Source organism: Scophthalmus maximus, chromosome 7 (genome assembly GCF_022379125.1).
Source record: "Scophthalmus maximus strain ysfricsl-2021 chromosome 7, ASM2237912v1, whole genome shotgun sequence".
Taxonomy (NCBI): domain Eukaryota; kingdom Metazoa; phylum Chordata; class Actinopteri; order Pleuronectiformes; family Scophthalmidae; genus Scophthalmus; species Scophthalmus maximus.
Genome location: NC_061521.1, coordinates 9623561 through 9642406, shown reverse-complemented (window position 1 = coordinate 9642406; position 18846 = coordinate 9623561). Strand labels below are relative to the sequence as shown.

The 18846-nt window shown below is 41.9% G+C and overlaps 1 protein-coding gene across 2 annotated transcripts in view; it reads left to right on the top strand.

Annotated features, from left to right (window-relative positions):
* The window catches only part of si:dkey-82f1.1 (DENN domain-containing protein 2A), a 33879-nt gene extending 25070 nt beyond the window's left edge, over positions 1 to 8809 (top strand). For both annotated transcript variants that reach the window (XM_035642995.2, XM_035642994.1), the window contains 13 exons: positions 243 to 293; positions 513 to 700; positions 1090 to 1199; positions 1872 to 1941; positions 2206 to 2283; positions 3212 to 3352; positions 3487 to 3635; positions 5308 to 5485; positions 5613 to 5654; positions 5832 to 5937; positions 6812 to 7099; positions 7667 to 7753; positions 7855 to 8809. In XM_035642995.2, coding sequence (XP_035498888.1) covers positions 243 to 293; positions 513 to 700; positions 1090 to 1199; positions 1872 to 1941; positions 2206 to 2283; positions 3212 to 3352; positions 3487 to 3635; positions 5308 to 5485; positions 5613 to 5654; positions 5832 to 5937; positions 6812 to 7099; positions 7667 to 7753; positions 7855 to 7886 — 1520 coding nt within the window. In that variant the 3' untranslated portion in view covers positions 7887 to 8809. The remainder of the gene's footprint in view (positions 1 to 242; positions 294 to 512; positions 701 to 1089; positions 1200 to 1871; positions 1942 to 2205; positions 2284 to 3211; positions 3353 to 3486; positions 3636 to 5307; positions 5486 to 5612; positions 5655 to 5831; positions 5938 to 6811; positions 7100 to 7666; positions 7754 to 7854) is intronic.
* The last annotated feature ends 10037 nt before the right edge of the window (positions 8810 to 18846 follow it).

The following is an 18846-nucleotide window of genomic DNA, read 5'->3' as shown; positions in this document are numbered from 1 at the left end:
CTAAAATAACGCGTCCATTAAAGCTGCAATACCTCGTCACATGTATTCACTTAGTTTCATGGGTAAGGTCACATTTCTGGGTAAGTTGAGACTGACCCGCGTATCAGAGGCCCGGGAGGTGTTGTGTGGCAGCGGCGGGAATGAAAGCGCTGAGAGCAAATTCCATGTGCTTCCAGTTTCCTGCGATTGTTTTTTGCAGTCTCCTCACGCGGATTTTCTTTTCCTCTCTCTCTTTGATGTAGTGACAGATGAGAACAGTGAGTCGGAAAGTGACACGGAGGAGAAACTGAAAGGTGAGAACAGCGAGTAAACACAACACATCCAGTCACTACGTGCTTAGAAACAAGAAAATACTTCATCACTAACAAATAAACGCAAAAGGAGGATGTGTAGTTTTATAACTTTCTATTGTTCCACCATGTAGCTGACATCATATTATATAGAGATGACCACTGAGCAGACTCTACATGGCTGTATTTGCGTCGCATAACACGTGTTTCTCCCTCCCTCAGCACACAGCCAGCGGCTGGTATCAGTTCAGTCCATGCTGCGGCAGACGGGCCGCTACCGAACTTTAGAGAGGGATCTACTGGAGTTGCAGGAGAGAAAACTCTTTGAGTATTTCATAGTTGTTGCACTTCACAAGACCAAGGCGGGAGTTCCATACCTGCCAGAAGTCACGCAGCAGTTTCCTCTCAAGGTAACAAGAGGGTAGAAATGTTACCGAAGCAAAAAAACCCACTAAAAACGCTGGAATGGATACATCATTTGAAATTTTGCATTGACAAGAGTTATAATTGTATTTTTATACACCAGTTTAAAAACACTTGACAGATCTTTTGTAGGTACAAAAAACACAGGAAACATCTATGGGAATACATTTTTTTATTATAACTAGATTATAGCAATACAGTAGGAAAGCAACATGTTCGGTAAAGGTGGCTCTTCTTGTGCCTCGTTATTCTTTCTCTTTCTGTATGAACCTCCGTCCAGTTTGTAGATATGTTTCTGTGTTCAACTCTTCCTTATTAGATGTAATCTAAATTACATCATCAAATATATATGTTCTCTTCATTTTTTTTCATCCAGCTTGAGAGGAGCTTTAAGTTTATGCGGGAGACGGAGGACCAACTGAAGGTCATCCCTCAGTTCTGTTTCCCTGATGCCAAAGACTGGGCGCCTGTCGACAACTTCCCCAGGTCAGTCACATATCGCCGACGGAGAAAAAGGGTTTTCCCTGCTAATAACCACTTGTTAGCGAAGACGCTGAAATCCCAAAATGGAAATGACCTTGCGGCTTGTTAAGACGACTCCTCTTTGTTTAACAATAAGTCATGGACCATGACGGATGATTACAGGGAAAGAGGGTGGATTTAGCACCTTCCACCTGGTTTGCAATTCCAAAGTCGTCTCTTTGTGTATGCTGTTTATAATCGTCCGTATTACCCAATACCTTCTAGCCTCTAATCTTCTGTATTGTTCCGAGAAGAGAAAATGTGTGATGTGCTGATGAATTGCTGATGGCTAATAATTACCTGGAGGCAAAAGCTTCGATGGTTGAGGTGCCACTAAATACACACCTGCAGACTGACTCATTGAACTGGCTGACACTCTCGCCTGTCGAGGTCGTCACCAGTCAATGAGTACCTGTCAGGCAGAGCTGAGGAACTTTGATGTGGTTATTTGCGGAGTAAGCGTGTCCTGAGGGTTTTTAACTCTCAAGTACAAAGTCAGGCTTTTGTTTGGAAAAATAAGTTCCAGAATGGATCTTTGTTTCCACAACAGTCTTTCCTGTGTGATTCTTGCTGCTCTGAATAGTTTCCAGCGTGTCTGAATAATCTGTTTTCCTCTTCTCTCTTTTATATCCTCAGTGAGACATTCTCATTTGTCCTGACTGGTGAGGATGGAAGCAGGCGGTTTGGCTACTGTCGGCGATTACTGGTAGGCTCTGCCCCTGATCACCAGCTCCTCCTATTTTAACGTTATTATGATAATGATCATTCATGATAAATTAGCTTTTTATTTATTGTGCTACCGTGCAATTTATCAAAAAGGATTTCCTATGTTTTTCTTGAATTTGATGATAAGATTATTGCCATTTTTTCCTGAATGTACCTTTAAAGTCTCTGTGGGTTTTCTTGAGCAAATTTTGTGTCGCTCCTGTGTTTTGAAGTCGTTTGACTTTGTCTCTCTGGCTGTTCATAGCCCAGTGGTAAGGGCCGGAGGCTCCCTGAGGTTTACTGCATCGTCAGCCGCCTCGGCTGCTTCGACCTCTTCTCCAAGGTAGATACTGTGACTCAAAACACAAAAGTACAATGTTCACTCCCATGTATTACTTGCATCCAGTGAAATTACATTGCTCAAACTCACATGAACAAATCCCACCGAAGAAGTAGAGCAGGACCACCCTCTGCGCCCACAGAGCTCCACCCTATCTCCAACCAAACTTTCTTCACCGATCCTTGCAGTCCTGGCTCCGGCACTGAGGCACATGTGAACTGCAGCCAATGTGGTTTCTGCAATGAGAAAAAGGTTCCATGTAATGAGCCTCGGCTTTATTTGTGTATCAATCTGTGTACGTGATGGTCTTTGCAGTGTTCACATGCCATCGCTAAAGTTTGGCTTGTAAGGATGCAGACATGGCCACAAAGGGGTCAGTACAGTATATCTGCTGTTCCAGAAGATAGTAAATAGACTGATAGCTGCCTCGACATTGGAGGTGCTCAGTGCTGATTGTGTCAGATCAGCAACACGAAAGTTTAATTCTTTACATGTGTGTGTGTGTGTGTGTGTGTGTGTTGTAGTGACTTTTGCATTTTTGACAGTCTCCAATGCATCATGGTGAGATTGAATAACACTAAACACTGTGGTGGTTAAAGAAGTCCTGCTGTTTGATTTGCAACAGTGGCCACAACGGCCTAATTCACTACACAGATATATAAAGTTTAAACACCTCAGTATGGCAACATTTTTTACACATTTACATAATATCATAGTGTTATTATGACATTACCCAACTCTAAAACAAACATTTGTTATCACACATCAGCTCTAATCTATTAAAAAGAACCAATTGAGCTGGGAATCTCAGCTCTGGGTGATGAAGATCTGATGCTCCAAAATGTACTCCACATATTTACAGTGGACTCTTATGAATATTTGTGGTTGCCAGTACTCAAGTTGCATGAGCTTCCCTCTCTGCCTTTTCCAGATCCTGGACGAGGTGGAAAAGAGGAGAGCCATCTCCCCGGCTCTCGTGCAGCCTTTTATGAGAGGCATCATGGAAGCTCCCTTCCCTGCTCCAGGACGGACCATCACTGTCAAAAACTTCCTCCCGGGCTCTGGGACAGAGGTAAAATGATGGTGTTGTCTCTGTTATTATTCCATATACTAAATCTAACAACAACAAAAAAGTGTCTGTCTGGTATGCATACAATTTGTAGATTTGTATTTGTGTCCCTCTGACTTTGTCTGTCTTTCTTACAGGTCATCGAGTTGTGTCGACCATCAGATTCCCGTCTGGAACACGTGGACTTTGAATGTCTCTTCTCCTCCTTGAGTCTGCGCCTCCTCCTGCGAGTGTTTGCCTCTCTCCTGCTGGAGCGCAGGGTCATCTTCACTGCTGACAAACTCAGGTAAGAGCGACGGTAGTCGGCTTTCAAACACAAAGGTCACACGTTGAAGCCCGTCAGCAGGCAGATGGAGTCACCGCAATATTTAAGTGAACCCCTCAGATCAGCGGAGGAAGGTCTGTGATGCCGAAAGGACCAACGGTGAAGCGTTTAAAGTTTGTGACAGGGGACACCACGAGCCGACGAGCAGTCTGAGGAACAGAAGATTCCGACACAGTGTGCAAGGAAGGAATGCTGTTGTGTTAAACAGTCGCCTGGGGAACAATCACTCCTTCTGTGGAAAACTGTCATGGACGTCAGACTGAAGGACTTAGAGAGCCTGACTCCGGAGCTTACACATGTGCACAGTGACGTCAACGCGCCCACGCCGCTCACTTAAAAGCTCTTATCACTGGGGTCAGGGTCAAAAGGTTTTTTTTAACTGTTGTGGTACACCTGGTTCAACTTGTGGGCTCAGCGGAAACAGTCGTTGTAACCTGCCTTAGTTCAATAAAACACCTGTAGGGTTCAGGCGGCATAAATACTATACAATATGTTGTCCGCCTTCTTACTGCACGTGGGTTTTTTACCTCTGTAATATTGTTTGCAGAGGCACTCGAAAGCATTTCTCACCGAAACTCATAATCAGATCTGGAGTCACTGCACAGTCTCTACCACAGAGTGGAAACTTGGCCTTGTAATTCAGCTTTTTAATGAATTAACTGTGAGCAGATGCACACGTGCTGAACAGTGTGGTTCGAAATGTGTTTGCTGCCGACGACGTGTTACATCACACGCTCCGAACAGATGCTTTTGAATATTCCTCTCAGGGTAACAACGAGTTTGTTTGGACAACAGAAATGAACTTTTAACATCATGTTCCAAATTAAGAGACGGGTGACAGAGGAGGCTCATTTTCTTTTGTATTTTAGCACCATCTAGTGGTAGAGATAAGATTTATAGCTCTACACTGAAATGAAACACTTACTAACCCTGAACCTATTTGGGGGGTTTGTTTTGTGTGTTGTAAGTTTTTTTGTGGCATATTTTCCTCTTTCCTTGTATAACATAACTTCAATTCAAACTTTCGGCAACAACAGCTAGAATTTGTTGAACAACATACTATATTTGAAACTTAAACTTATGCACAATGACAATGAATTTTAGAACTACCAAAGCTTCTTGATATTTAGTATTATTTTTTCTTGATATGCATCATCAGTTTCCATGTTGTAGCAACACTACCATAGATCTGATTCATAGATGTTTTGTAAACAGAAAACGTTTGGAACTATAGCAGGAAAAGCACCGGTGGACCTACAGTAATAACATTAACGATTGCTTTATCTCAGCAATAATTGCAATGCAATTCAGTGACCAATAACATTGCCACTTGTTACAGCTCTGCTGTAAAGAATATAAACTTTTCAACAAATGCAAATTTTTTCGGCGATAAAGCAGGTTGTCCACTAATCGGAAGGTTGGTGGTTCACTTCCTCTGGTCCGTTTGACCAAGTGTCTTTGGGCAAGACACTGAACCCCACATCGCCCCTGACATTGTATGAATGGGATTTATATATGCAGTTTGTTTGCCATTTCCAAAATATTTTTTTTACGAAAAAACTTAATCTGAAATTCTTTAAAAAGAAATTTGGTCAGATGAGCATTTACCCCCTTTCTGTCTCTCTTTCCGCAGCACATTGTCTCAGTGTTGCCATGCAGTAGTGGCTCTGCTCTACCCCTTCACGTGGCAGCACACGTACATCCCCGTGCTCCCGCCGTCCATGTTGGACATCGTCTGCACTCCCACGCCCTTCATAGTCGGCCTGCTCTCCAGCTCTCTGCCTCGACTCAAGGAGCTGCCCATCGAAGAAGTGAGACCAGAATGTTTTTTTGTGTGGGATAAACTAATAAATGTGGTGCCCTTGACTCTGAGATTTTCTTCCTGTGAAACAATAGCTCCAGGAAATGACATCCGTCTGCCTTTGCTCTTCCCCTCAGGTCCTGGTGGTCGACCTCGGCAACAGCCGCTTCCTACGACAGGTAGAAACCATAGAAACACACAGGAAACATTGAAAATCCATCTATAGTCACGGGAGCCGGCTCATCCTTTAACTCCATTATGTTTGTAGTGGTTCGAACCAGATATTATGTGAATACAATATGTTAATACACTGCAGTACGCTCACTGCATTTCCATCTGTGTTCTTGCTTCCACAGCTGGATGATGAGGACTCCATTCTTCCTCACAAGCTGCAGGCAGCTCTGGAGCATGTGCTGGACAAGAGGAGGGAGCTGGCCTGTGAGAAAGGAGACCTGCCCAATGGTGACTCAGAACTTTTATTATCGCTTCTGCTAAGATGCATTCATAAAAAATGTTTTTAGTATATCCAAAATACCAAACATTATTAATGGTGAAAATTATCCAGAGTAAGGAATAGTATATGGTTTCCACCCATTTGTAGAAAAAACTATTTCAGAACATTCCCAGAACAATTTCACTGACCTACTGTACCACTGACTGTCATAAAACTTTCAGAATTCATTTTAGTAGTTTCATTTTTTCTCATTCTCTTTCAATTTTAGAGCGTTCAGAGTTTTGTCAAACATAAACTTGTAGCTTTTTAAAACTCTTTTAGCTTTCCATCATCTTTGAACACATCCATCATACCAGTTCTCATCTGCATTCAGTAAAAATACATTTGAGACATTTGGGGCACATCAGACTCATTATATAGCAACTTTAACATAGTTTCATTTGGAGCTTCTTATGTACAGTACTCTGGACAATACAAAGAAAATACACATTTTACAGTGACATGACAATTTTAAAGCTCTATGATTGAAGACGGTAAACATGAAGATTGTTTCTTAGAGAGCATAGTGTTTGAAGATTAAATGTCGAAATGCAGGAAACAGTTTATAGCTGAGCAGCTGATGTATTGACTATGTGTGAACAGTGAGATATACAGTATGTGGCTGGGGTTGTCCTGTTTGTTCAGTAAGTAAGGAATTTACAAAACAGTGAGTAGACAGTTTGATCAGAAATACCTCTGTGAGATAATGTTGATTTATTATTGTTGATCAACTTTTCACAGGTATGGAATAGCTGTTCTGTGGTTTCCAACAAGCGATCAAAATTCATGTGATTAAATCTTTTTCTCTCTTTCTGTGGCTCTCAATCGTCCACCTGCTCCCAGACTCCAGCTCCCTCAGCACGGTGGTGTCGGAGGCCTTCGTGCGTTTCTTCGTGGAGATGGTGGGTCACTACTCGCTCTTCATGGGCGGAGCGGAGCGGGAGGACGAGTCTGTCTCCTCCCCCACCTTGACCGGCCCCTCCTCCTCCGCCTCCTCGTCCTTCCAGCGCGACGCCTTTCGCAAAGCGGTCACTTCCAAGAGCCTGAGAAGGTTTCTGGAGGTGTTCATGGAGACCCAGATGTTCACCGGCTTCATCCAGGAGAGGGAGCTGCGCAGGCAGGGTCTCAGAGGTAATGAGATTCAACCCGTGGTTTTACAGTACAGTTCATAACCACTAGAGTAGGGTGATTATTAGATTAAATCAAATGAATGTTCTGGAGTTTTTCCACAGTCTCAGAATATTGTTTAGTTGTCACTTTTAAGTGAGAAAGTTAAAAAGAAGAAAATTTCAGAATCATGTAAAGTGGAATTCCTCTGCTGATGAGGACTGTATCTGATACAGTTCAAATCAATAGAACTTTATTGACCCATGTAAAGGCAACTGCCATTTAAAAGTAAATGGACCTTGTGTGGAGATTGATTTGTCAACTGTTTTTTCCAAGGATAAGAATGAACTATAAAGTTCAATGACGCAGTTAATGCTCCCTGCTCTTAGATGGATTTTCCATCTCCATAGTGAAGGGACTTGCCTTAATAAGTCCCTACAAGTCTTATCCATGTTAGGGTAATGTGAGTCATATGTCAACATTTTTATGAATTTTTTTGATTTGTGTGAAATTCAGTAGTAACTTTTGTTTTTAATCTGGTGTCTTTAAAACATTTGACTTAAAATATTTCACTTTTTTTTCCATTTCAAGGTCTGTTTGAGGTGAGAGCCCAGGAGTATCTGGACTCACTGCCTGGGAGCGAACAACGGGGAGTCAACAAGTTCCTCAAGGGCCTAGGTTAGATTTACTGTTCACCAATCTATCTATCTATCTATCTTTGTTTCAAATCTTCATTTTTTGACACATTTAATTTACACCTGTTTCTTTCTTTCTTTCAGGAAACAAGATGAAATTCCTTTCCAAGAAGTGATGCTCGGAGTCGGGATGCCATCTGTAACAGTTGGAGAGAGAATCACAAAGAGTTGTTGCGTAAGAGAGAAGAAGAAAACGTGCTCTCTGGACTTGGACAACGCAGAGATGGAGACATGTCTTTAGGGCCCTTGAAGTGAACTGGACTCAGTTTGTGAGCATGAGGGAACCCGGGGAAAGTTGGGGTCTACTGTAGCACCCAGCTTCCTCAGCCAGTCGTTCCACTGGTGCTGTGAAGGGTTCACTTCAGCTCGGACCAAAACATGACGAGTCAATGTCCAAGGTTTTTGGTGGGTTCCAGGCTACAGTCAATCCCAACAGTGCATTACTGTACAGCACAGTGTGAATGTGTTTAGGAACCTTGTTCTCCCGTCTTCAGTCGCTGACTCCACCTGTAAACCTGTGAGCAGGAGCCACCGAAGATCCACTTTTGTACAATACGTTCTCATACATTCCAAGTATTTTCTATAGAATCTTTTATAAATTCAATAGTACAACTTCTTCTTCAACAGGAGGCTTTTTAAGTTAATTTATATTCTTCTTTTAGACAAAATTAATCTTTCCTTAAAATGAGTGCAAATAAATATCCTTTAGTTTGTAATAGGCTTTATTTAACAGAGTCTAGTCCAGACTGTTTGTAGACCACTTTGGGTTGTCGGGTATATGTACCACTGTCTTAAGTAAATGAACTTTCATTGGAAAAAAGGAAGGAGCCGCAAAAGAGAGAGACTGAGGAAAGTTTCAAGAGAACTGAACCGTGTGAATACATCTGTCACGTGGGTTTCAGTGTAGGATGTGGATCGGTGTGAAGTTGAAGAATGATGTGTATCTTAGGTCAATCGGTGTGCTTCACAACAACTAGATCTGCCTTGAACTCGATTGAGAATGCAATCAAACTTTATAAATAAAGTGATTTGAATTAGACACCTTGTCATTTAAAAAAAAAGAGCAAGTTTTTCATTTTGTCATAAATATGCGTGACAGCGAAGTGACATGAAAGAAGTTCGAGGTTGCACCAAGTAGATGAGGAGAAATAATGGTTAAGTGTCTCGAATCCGTCTTGAAGGACAACTCGACCGTTTCTAACCAAATCACTGATGTGAGCACAGATTGCTCTTTAGCAGGACAGCATCAAATGTGGCAAGGTATAACATTGCTACTTATTTTTGTTTATTAGCTGTTAATTTTTATGTTAATTAGTTGCTCATCTTTAAATACAGGGCACATTACCAGTTGGCAATGTCCTGGTGTGTCCCTCTTCTTGATCGACGAGCCAATGCCATGTAATACCCAAATTCGCCACTAGAGGAGTGTGTTACCCAGTTAATGTTCCCCTGCACGTGTTGCCTCCTCACAACAGTGTCCTTAGTGCACAATCACATCCCAGACAATTAGGCCTCCGGGCATTTAATGACTTTTAACAACTTGCCCATGTCCAAAAGTATTATCACTCCTGTCTGCGTATGTGAAAAGTGGAAATCATGCCATTCAAAAAAACCCCCAGCTTTTTATATACGTATATATATAAAACAAAATACATTATATGCCCTCTTTATCAAAACATCTGTCAAGAAGCAACATTACTACAGAAGTGCATTTACTTATAGACTTAAAAAAAGAAGAAAAGAAATGACATTACATTCTGAAGTCAATGGCATGTGGTGTGGATGAGGAGGGACTGCGACGTTGCACATGGCTGACATTTAATATGACACATGCGATATTTGTTGTTTTTTTTACTAACAGTGAAGTTGTTCCGAGGAAAAACGGGCGTAAGTCACAGAGGAACTGCGGTGACACACACACACACACACACACACACACACACACACATTTGTGGGAAATCGTGCTCTGCCACAGAGAGCAGAGGGGAGACAGGGGCACAGCAGGAGCACTCACAAACAACAAAGATTGTACGCAACAACAACGACGATGATGATGACGATGATGATGATGATATTAAAATGATGATAGTGATAAAGGCAGTGCCAACAGCCCTCTCTCCTCCTCCTCCGTGATGACGTGTTGACCGGTCCTCCCTCCCCTCCTCCTCCTGCTCCCCCGTGGTCTCTTTCCTCTGGCTTTTTCCAGGACTTCGTGTCATACCGAGGTTCATTCCTCAAATTCCGGCAGCCCTCCTCTCGCTTCAAACGACCGGCTTACGGAGGGAGACCAGGCGGCAGAAAACAAACAAAGGGAAGGAAAGGGGGGGAAGAAAGAAGAAGAACAAAAAAAAGACAGAAAAAGAATAAACCTTCACAGAGTCGCTTCATTCATTAAAGAGTGAAACGAAAATAAAAGAAGAAGAGAAAGATATTAAATATTATTCTACCTGCCTGTCTGCTGATAAAGAGTCTCGCCAGGTAAGTGTTTTATTTTTATTATTATTATTATTATTATTATTATTATTTTATTTCTTATTTTTTAAAATCCTGTTCAGATTTGAAACTGCGTCTTATTCGGTCGGAGTGGGACCTCTTGTTGATGTGGTGGAGCTCCGTCTCTCCGGGATCCTTCTCTCTCACTGTCAGACATTTGGCATTCCTCAAATATTTCACATTTCTTCGCTCGAATTCCTGCATTTCTAATATTTTTCTTTAATTCCACCGGTGGTGCGTGTGTGTGTGTGTTGTGACTTCCTGTGCTCCAGCCGGAACTTTTCCTCTCTCTCTCTCTCTCTCTCGTGTGTCACGTCACAGCAAGTGAACCGTTAAAAGTAAAGTTTTACACCGAGATCCACCGAACTGTGTGTTTATTAACTGTCCCGTTAAATCCACATGTGACTTCTTCTTCTTCTTCTTCTTGTTCTTCTTCTTCTTCTTCTTCTTCTTCTTCTCCTGTCAACAAAGTGTGAGTAGACTGGAGCTGGATCCACACCGGCACTGTTGTCTTTTCTTCTGTTAGTCCTCAGTCCAGGATTTAATTACTTTTTCTCCTTTTAAATATTAACACACCAGAGTTTTACTGAAGCCTAATATGAGTTTAAAAAAAAAATCTAAAAAAACCTTTGTTTTGTTGTCAAACATGACATAAAGATCCACTGGCTGCAGTTGTGGATCAGATATTCTGATCCTTTCCATAAGTTTTAAGTATATAAGCAAAAAAAAAAGTCTCCTTTTCATGGAAATGCATGACACTGAAAAAGGTGTAAATTTGCGAAATGTACTCATAACTTAAAGGGACTCACTGTGCAGGCAAATGGTCTCCGACAGAGTTATATATATTATGGTATGTATCTGGCTTCCATGCAGTAATTATTATTATTGTTGTGGTAACTAGGGCTGCAACTAATGATTATTTTCCTAATCAAATAATCGGTCCATTATTTTCTCGATTAGTCGATTAGTTGTTTTGGTTCATAAAATGTCCTAGAATGTCAATCGTGTTTCCAAAAACCCAGAGATGATGTTTTGTTTTGTCCACACACCAAAGATATTCAGTTTACTGTCAGAGAGGAGCAAAGAAACCAGAAATCATTCACATTGAAGAAGCTGAAATCAGACAATTTATAAAAAACGATTTAAATCGATTATCAAAATAGTGGGCCATAAATTTAGTAGCCGATTACTGATCGATTAATCGATTAACTGTTGCAGCTTTAGTGGTTACAATTGCTGAATTAATATCTGAACTGTACTTTAATGTTGGCCGAGGTGGAGCTGATTCCATAAATTATATTTTATAAATATTGAACGATTGTCAGATGAGTAAAGTGCAGGAGAAGAACATTTCCCCTCTGAAAATACAGTGAGGTAGAAGTACCAAGATGCAGCGAATAGAAGATGCAAGAAATGCTCGACAAAATAAAAAATTCAAGTATCGTGCAATTACTTCATAGTTAGAAAATGTACTCGGTTTCTTTCTTTTAGCTCAATTTTCCTCAAAGTATCAACAGTAACGTTCTCTGTTTGCAGAGCTGCCCCTTGCTCCAATCGGATCTTGTGTCGGATTAGTATCCGTGCATTAGTGTGTAAACAGTATTTTTTAATGTTGAGTTAATTTCCACCACAAAGTGCTCTGTGGATGCATGTGGTGCATCTTATTGTGTATGGCCTGATAGTGTGATTACTTTTTAAAATCTTTGGTTGATGACGGGATTCATTTTTTGAAAATCTTCATCTACAGGGTCGTAAGGCAATGTAGTCTAGTGAGGAAGGAAATGGAAAGATGTGACGTTATTAAGTAAAGATACTCAGTTACTCTCCACCAGTGATATCATGCAGTGTCCAGTATATACTGTATATTATTACAGTATGTGGATGGTCCTTTTTAAAATAATATACTACCATTAATGTTATTACTGTGATCCTTCGTACTCATAGTTAAGCAGCCTAATTGTCCTGTTAATTATTATAAAGTCTAAAAACCATCTCTTATATGTTTTCGTCGGTCTGAAACTCCTTATAGATCAGAGCCTTTTACATTACATTAATTTGGCAGATGGATTGTTTTCAGAAATTAACATTGGTGCAAATTAAGTACAGTCAGTGACTAACTGTACTTTTACACAATTGTGAGGTTGTCAGTTTTAATTTACCTGAGTTTTACTGCATTTTCTCAATCAACAAGTGAACTCTTGGAAAGTGAAATAGTAAAAGTCAAATATTTATTAGAATAAAAATATACGAAAGGCAGCAAATATTTAAATTTGAGAAAACATTTTTGAATGAATGAATGAACTAATTCTTTTATTTTTGCGAAGAAAATTTTTGCAGATGAATATTTTGTCAGCTTTTTACATCTTGTGAAAATGATACTGAAGTTTACCAAATCTGTTCGTCAGAATGATAAAAAGCGTTCAACGTTGTATATGGCTGTGCAAACACTGGGTATGTGTGTTACAGTGTGTTTCAACGGATCCTCCCTGTGCTGCAGCAGAGCTGAAGAAAGCAGCAAGTAGAGTAGAGCATGTTTTTTCAGTTACGGTTCGAGATACCGTATCTCACACGGGGCTCGCTGCTGTGTGTGTGTGTGTGTGTGTGTGTGTGTGTATGTGTCATGGTGTCCCGCAGGGCAGCTGAGAGCAGAGTGTTTTTCCAGTGGGGGAAACAGGTGGAATGGAGCAGGGTGGCAGCGTGGTGAGGAGGGGTGGAGGGGCGGAGGTGGGGGTTAAAAACACACCTGTCAAAGCCTCCTCTGAAGCCTCGGACAGCCACACCAGTTTGGGTTTTTCCAAGACTTGGAAAGACAAGACTTTTGTTTTGACGAATTCTATTGTCATGTGAACTGTGAGGTTGTGTTGTTGGCACTCGCAGGGAAATCTGTGTTTCAACCTTGTTCGTGAGTCAGACTGTGCGTATGCTGAGATGCCCTGAGAACTCTCCATCGTGGAGGAGTTTTTTTCCTTTTTTTCTCTTTTTGCTGCGCTCATCCCACATAGCGATCATTCCTCCTCCGCTCGCACGAGAGAAAACGAATAATGCCTCGGATATGAGCCTTGTAGAACAAAAATTTTGTGCACACTCCCTCCCCTCTCCTTTTCTACCAACAGCACTCTGCACCCACAGCTCTGTGCAGTGTGTGTGTGTGTGTGTGTGTGTTGTCTGTTGATTCCAGCCAATCTGATGGATCTTTCTGTGTGAGTGATCTGATAGACCCTCTGTCCTCTTTGGCTCCAACTTTAATTAACTAATGACAACAGAGTCTGACCGTCTGTCCTCTCTGGAAGGAGCTGCACACACAACACTGACATATTAATATCGCTGGCACATATATATATATATGTATATTTTCAATTTTCACTCTGTTTTTGCTAGGTGTTTGGTCTCTACCACTCCTGTGGCAAATACTGTATATCATACTCCAACTCTCGGCAACTCTGCTCGTCTGCTGTTTGGTGTTGACCAGGTTGAGGTTTTTTTTCTCCACAAAAAACAGATGTGGGAATTACTCTGAGTGGTGAGACCGCTGCAGAACTGATCATTTCTCTGGGTTTGTCGCTACAAGCAGCCCTTCACGAAAATGCAAGATAATGAAAAGTTGGTTGTAGCCTCATGTAGCCCACTGTTTATGTGTGCAAAAATGTGTAAAATTATTGTGTATCTGTGAGTGCATGTGTGTGTGAAGTGTGTGTGTGTGTGTGTGTGTGTGTGTGTGTGTGTGTGTGTGTGTGTGTGTGCGTGTGTGTGGAGTTTGGAGGCTCCCACTGTTGCAGCCCTGTGGGGGTTCGATGCCAGAGAACGTGTCCCCTCAGCAAAAGCCCAGCACAACAAACCCGTTTGTGTCCACGGTCGACTTTCCATCACATAGCCTGATCCCTTACTGCCGCCTTACTTTCAGACTACGTTTCCTGCCTTTACATTCCCAGCCTGATTAGTAGATTGGGACCAGTTGAGCATGCACACACACACACACACACACACACACACAAACACATACTAGCACACGCCGCATACTGATCTTTACTATTTTTTTTGCTTGTTTTTTTCTTCTGTAGCTGCAGTTGTTAGTTGATGAAACAGTTACTTTGACCAAAAAGTATTCGGCAAGTATTATCTGAAACTGTTTTCAAGCAACAAAAAAAACCAGCCAAACATTTGATGTTTTCAGGTCCTGAAATGTGAGAACTTTTCCTGGTCTTAACTTATAATTAACTCATAATTTCACTGATGACAAGACACAAACATCTCGGGCTCCGGGAAATTGTGATGTGTGCGACAACAATGAATTGATTAATTGATAAAATGGCTGATGAACTAATAATGTTAGTCATTAGTCGCACCAACACCACTGCACACAGCCCACCTTTGCACTCCTCCCCATTGATTACAAGTATTGATAGTGGTGGTCTTGGAATGTAGACATATTATGATGTCAGTTACACACCAAGTCTACAGCCATGCTGCTTTGAGCTAAATGCTAACATCAGCAAGTGCTCATAATGATAATGCTAACATGCTTATATTTAGCAGACATGATACTTATCATGTTCACTATCATAGTATTGCATGTTAACCTGCAAAAGTTTGCTAATAAGCAATGAACACAAAGTACTGTACAGCAGAAGGCCGCTGGGATTGTCACATTTTGCAGATATTTGACTACAAACCCAAATATTTTCTTTATACAATAAGTAATATTGGGCAAACAGGAAATTGCGACTGGATGCCGGTGCTTAAATAGAGGTTCGCCCAAGGGATTCAATTTTAATCCCGAATGAATAAACACATTTTCATGCCAGTCCATTCGATCACCGTTGGAACATCGCGCCTCAAAATTCCGACGTCAACATGCGGCTGGCGCAAACGGAAAAGTCAGGGAATCAACACGTTCAGTCAAGTGCATCACCGGGGAACCACGAATGTCTGTACAAAATACTTCAGGCTGGATCTGAGGGATGGACCTACTGTACACTGCTAGTGGGGCTAAAAATACCAAATATATACGCTGAAAGATGTACTGAACATGAGACGTGAGCTCAGGCCTCGGCACTAACGCGCAACCCGTTCACCTGATCCTTGTGGTGTGTGTGTGTGTGTGTGTGTGTGTGTTCGTGTGTGTAGTCAGGGGGTCGTTGGGTGTTACGTGGCCCCCTGTCCACAGCACCAGCTGAGGGATTATCCTGTTGAGAGCAGAGCCAGGGAAGAGGGGCCTCGCTGTGGGTGGACTGTACGCGGTGGGTGAGGGGGACGGAGGTGGGGCGGGGTAGGTGGAGGGGGGGCCTGTTTTAAAGCACGGCTTAGGTTAATTAACCTCCCGTTTGACTGCGGCTACGAGCAGCACACTAATGGTTTACGGCCTCCGCGAGGCGCACAGCGCTGTGCCTCGGCCCTGAGCCGGAATTGCAGTCAGTCGTTAAACTCATTTTCAGTGAATTTTTCGCTTTGTGATGGATTTCTGCCGGGTTTCCTTGGGATTCTGGCGGAGCCACTGTTGAGTCGCAGGTCTTGTGATCCAGATTAGGTCTTAGTGGATTGTAATGAGTGCAGTGGCAGGTCTCTCGTTTTATACTGATTGTTTTCATAAAATACACAGCCACAAATTAGCCCCACGAGTGAGAAGTTTGTACAAATTCTGTCTCTATTTAATTGGATCAGCTTGAATTTGATGCTCTAATCTCATTTCTTTCCTATGCTCAGTTGCTGAAAGTGTTTTAGAAGAGCAGGCTTGTATTATTAAAATCTAATATACACAGCAGGTGTAAAGACAATCTTTGTCTCGTAGATAAATTCACACTTTATGAACATAAACTTTATTGGACAGGATCATTTCAAACTTAGGCTGTAAAAGGAGTGAGTTACTTAAAACCTACTTAAAAATAGCATCACAAGAGAAAAACTGAACTAGATGATTTACCAACAATGTCACACTTACTTATGTGTGGTGATTTCTTTTTCTTTTTGCTTGATACATGACTTGAAGGAGTATTTGATTATCAAAATGTTTGAAAATAATTTATTATATTGTGACACTTGAATCGAATTCCCCAAGTTGTGCTATTAGTATTAATTCTTATTATGTTTTGATTCCCCCCCCAACAGAAAAGCTATTCCCCTTACTATAATCTTTTTCAACCAGGACAGGAAAACATTTATGAAACAAGACTGAAACTAGAAAAGTCCTTTTTTTTCATTACTTTTTGCTTGAAAATGATTGAAATGATAATTATCAAAAATGTCACTTGTCTGTCAATCAATGAAAGCATTAATTGTCCTTATCATTTCAGCTCTATACATGATACTACCAGAACCAATGTGAGCCTAGAAAAAACCCCATTTCATTCAAACCTGTCATAAATGTGTGTGTGTGTGTTTGTCTAGTGGGCTCTCTAAGTGATTCTGACTGTCTGTTTGTGTTTGAGCTCTGTCTGTGTGGGCATGGGCGTCTCTATGTACACATCTGTGGTGTGTGTGTGTGTGTGTGTGTATGCCTGTGTGTGTGTGTGTGTGTGTGTGTGTGTGTGTGTGTGTGTGTGTGTGTGTGTGTGTGTGTGTATGCCTGTGTGTGTGTGCGTGTGTGTGTGTGTGTGAGTATGCGTGTGTGTGTGTGTGTGTGCGCGTGCGTGTGTGAGGAGAGAGATGGGGATTGACCGGTTGGCCGGATGCTTTGCAGGAAGGGGGGGGGGTTTGGAGAGTCTGATTGGAGAGTCTTACTCACAACACACTTACAACACACTGACTCACTCATCACATCACCACCAGCACTTTTCAACGGTGGCCTTGCAGAACTGCACAGACCACTGTACTGCCTTCCCCACGAAGAACACACCTTTTCTGGTTGGGGATTATGGCTGACGCGACGCGACGGTCGCTGCTTTTTCTTTTCCTTGCCATAGATGGACACGAGGCTCTCCGGGTTTAACGGGGTGCAGGAAAGCCGTTTGACGACAGAGCAACAAGCTCAGTTCGCAGCGACTCGTGGGTTCGCGAGGCCCCTCTTCACCGTGCCCCTGCCCTCCGTGCCCGGCTCCCGCTCTTCTCCTGCACATCCGCTGACAGGAAGAGGTGGAGCTAATATCTGTCTCACACTCTCCACCCAAAATGTATAAGCACCGCGTGCACATCCCAAAAACAAACTGGCGCGGAGGGAAAACAGGATATGACCGCGTCGGCAGAGTCACACACAAATGCTGCCACTGGCGTGTGGATCTTACTGCTGCTTTTCTGTCACAAAGGGCCACTTAAATGTTTTAATAAGTCTGCTGGTCGATGTGACACTCCCCCAGCCAGAACAATGCACCGACACATTGATTACAGTCTCAGCAGAGGATCTGTTTAGTTTAATGATGCAGTCACTTATAGCGCTGATGGAGAAAGGGGGCAGCCTGAAAAGCCCCCCGGCCTTAATATCCTGGTATGATCCTCCTTGGCATGCGTGTCCAAGTGTGTCTGAGGACGGTGATCCCACTTTAATGTGTTTCCTCATTTGTTGACTTTGCCCCCCCCCCCCCCCCCCCCGGTCCCCTTGTGCCGTCGCATCAACGCTCGGTGCCGCTTAGTTGGTTTTTTTTGGGCTGTTGTCGTGTTTCATTTTCACCGTGGCACTAACCAAATTATGAACCGAGTTTCTTTTTCCGAGTGAGGATTAGCAGCTGTGGCGCTGATGTGATCTGCTCTGAGATTGGTGTGACCGCCGCAATGTAGCAGCGAGGTTGCCAACCAACCATCATAGGTGACGATGTCAGCCGATCTCGGCAGCATTTATTTCACACAAGCCACTTTGAGGATTAAAAACCATATTTTGGTGCTTTTTTTATGATGTGGTTCTCATTATATATGACAAATTAAATGATCTGCAAATTTTGGACGCTGGAGCTTATGAGACCATGTGAAACACCGTCTGAATAAAAACTTTTCCGCATTCCTGCAAAGTTGACATCTTGTGAATGAACCTTACGGGTCTGTGAAGTTTTGTATTCATGATTATTTCTGGAATTCAAAGTATTTTCATTGTTTAGTCAAAGGAAATATTTCTAATCAGCAGCTATTTAAATTATCAGTTAAATGAACAATGTGAGAATTTATTTTTAGTTCAGTATCTTTGGGATTCTCACTGTTGTTTGCTCAAAATTTGGAAGATAACATTTTGGGTCAATGGAAATTATCAGACATTCAGTCATTAATCAAAAGATATGGACACATTAATTAACTAATGAGTTGCAGCCCTTTTGATTAGTTCTGAATGCTAAGATGCACTTGTTTCTCTTTTTATCCTCCTGTAAGTGTGTTTGTAGAGATGGAATGCTTGAATGTTTTTTTTTAAAAGCACATAAAGTTACAGTACTTTTGCCAAATATGCAAAATCATTGACAGTCGGTGTGGAACATGTAAACTTGTTAACATGTTTTTTTCTAATTTAAAGTATGAATTATATGGCACATTTACATTTGTAAATCCTTCCATTTGGGGAGACCCTCCAGCACTTAATCAAGTTTATCGTCTTTTTGTGTTTTGTTTTTTTCATTCCCAGGACTGTCCTGCCACATCCAGACTCACCACCCTCATCATCATCATCAGCATCAT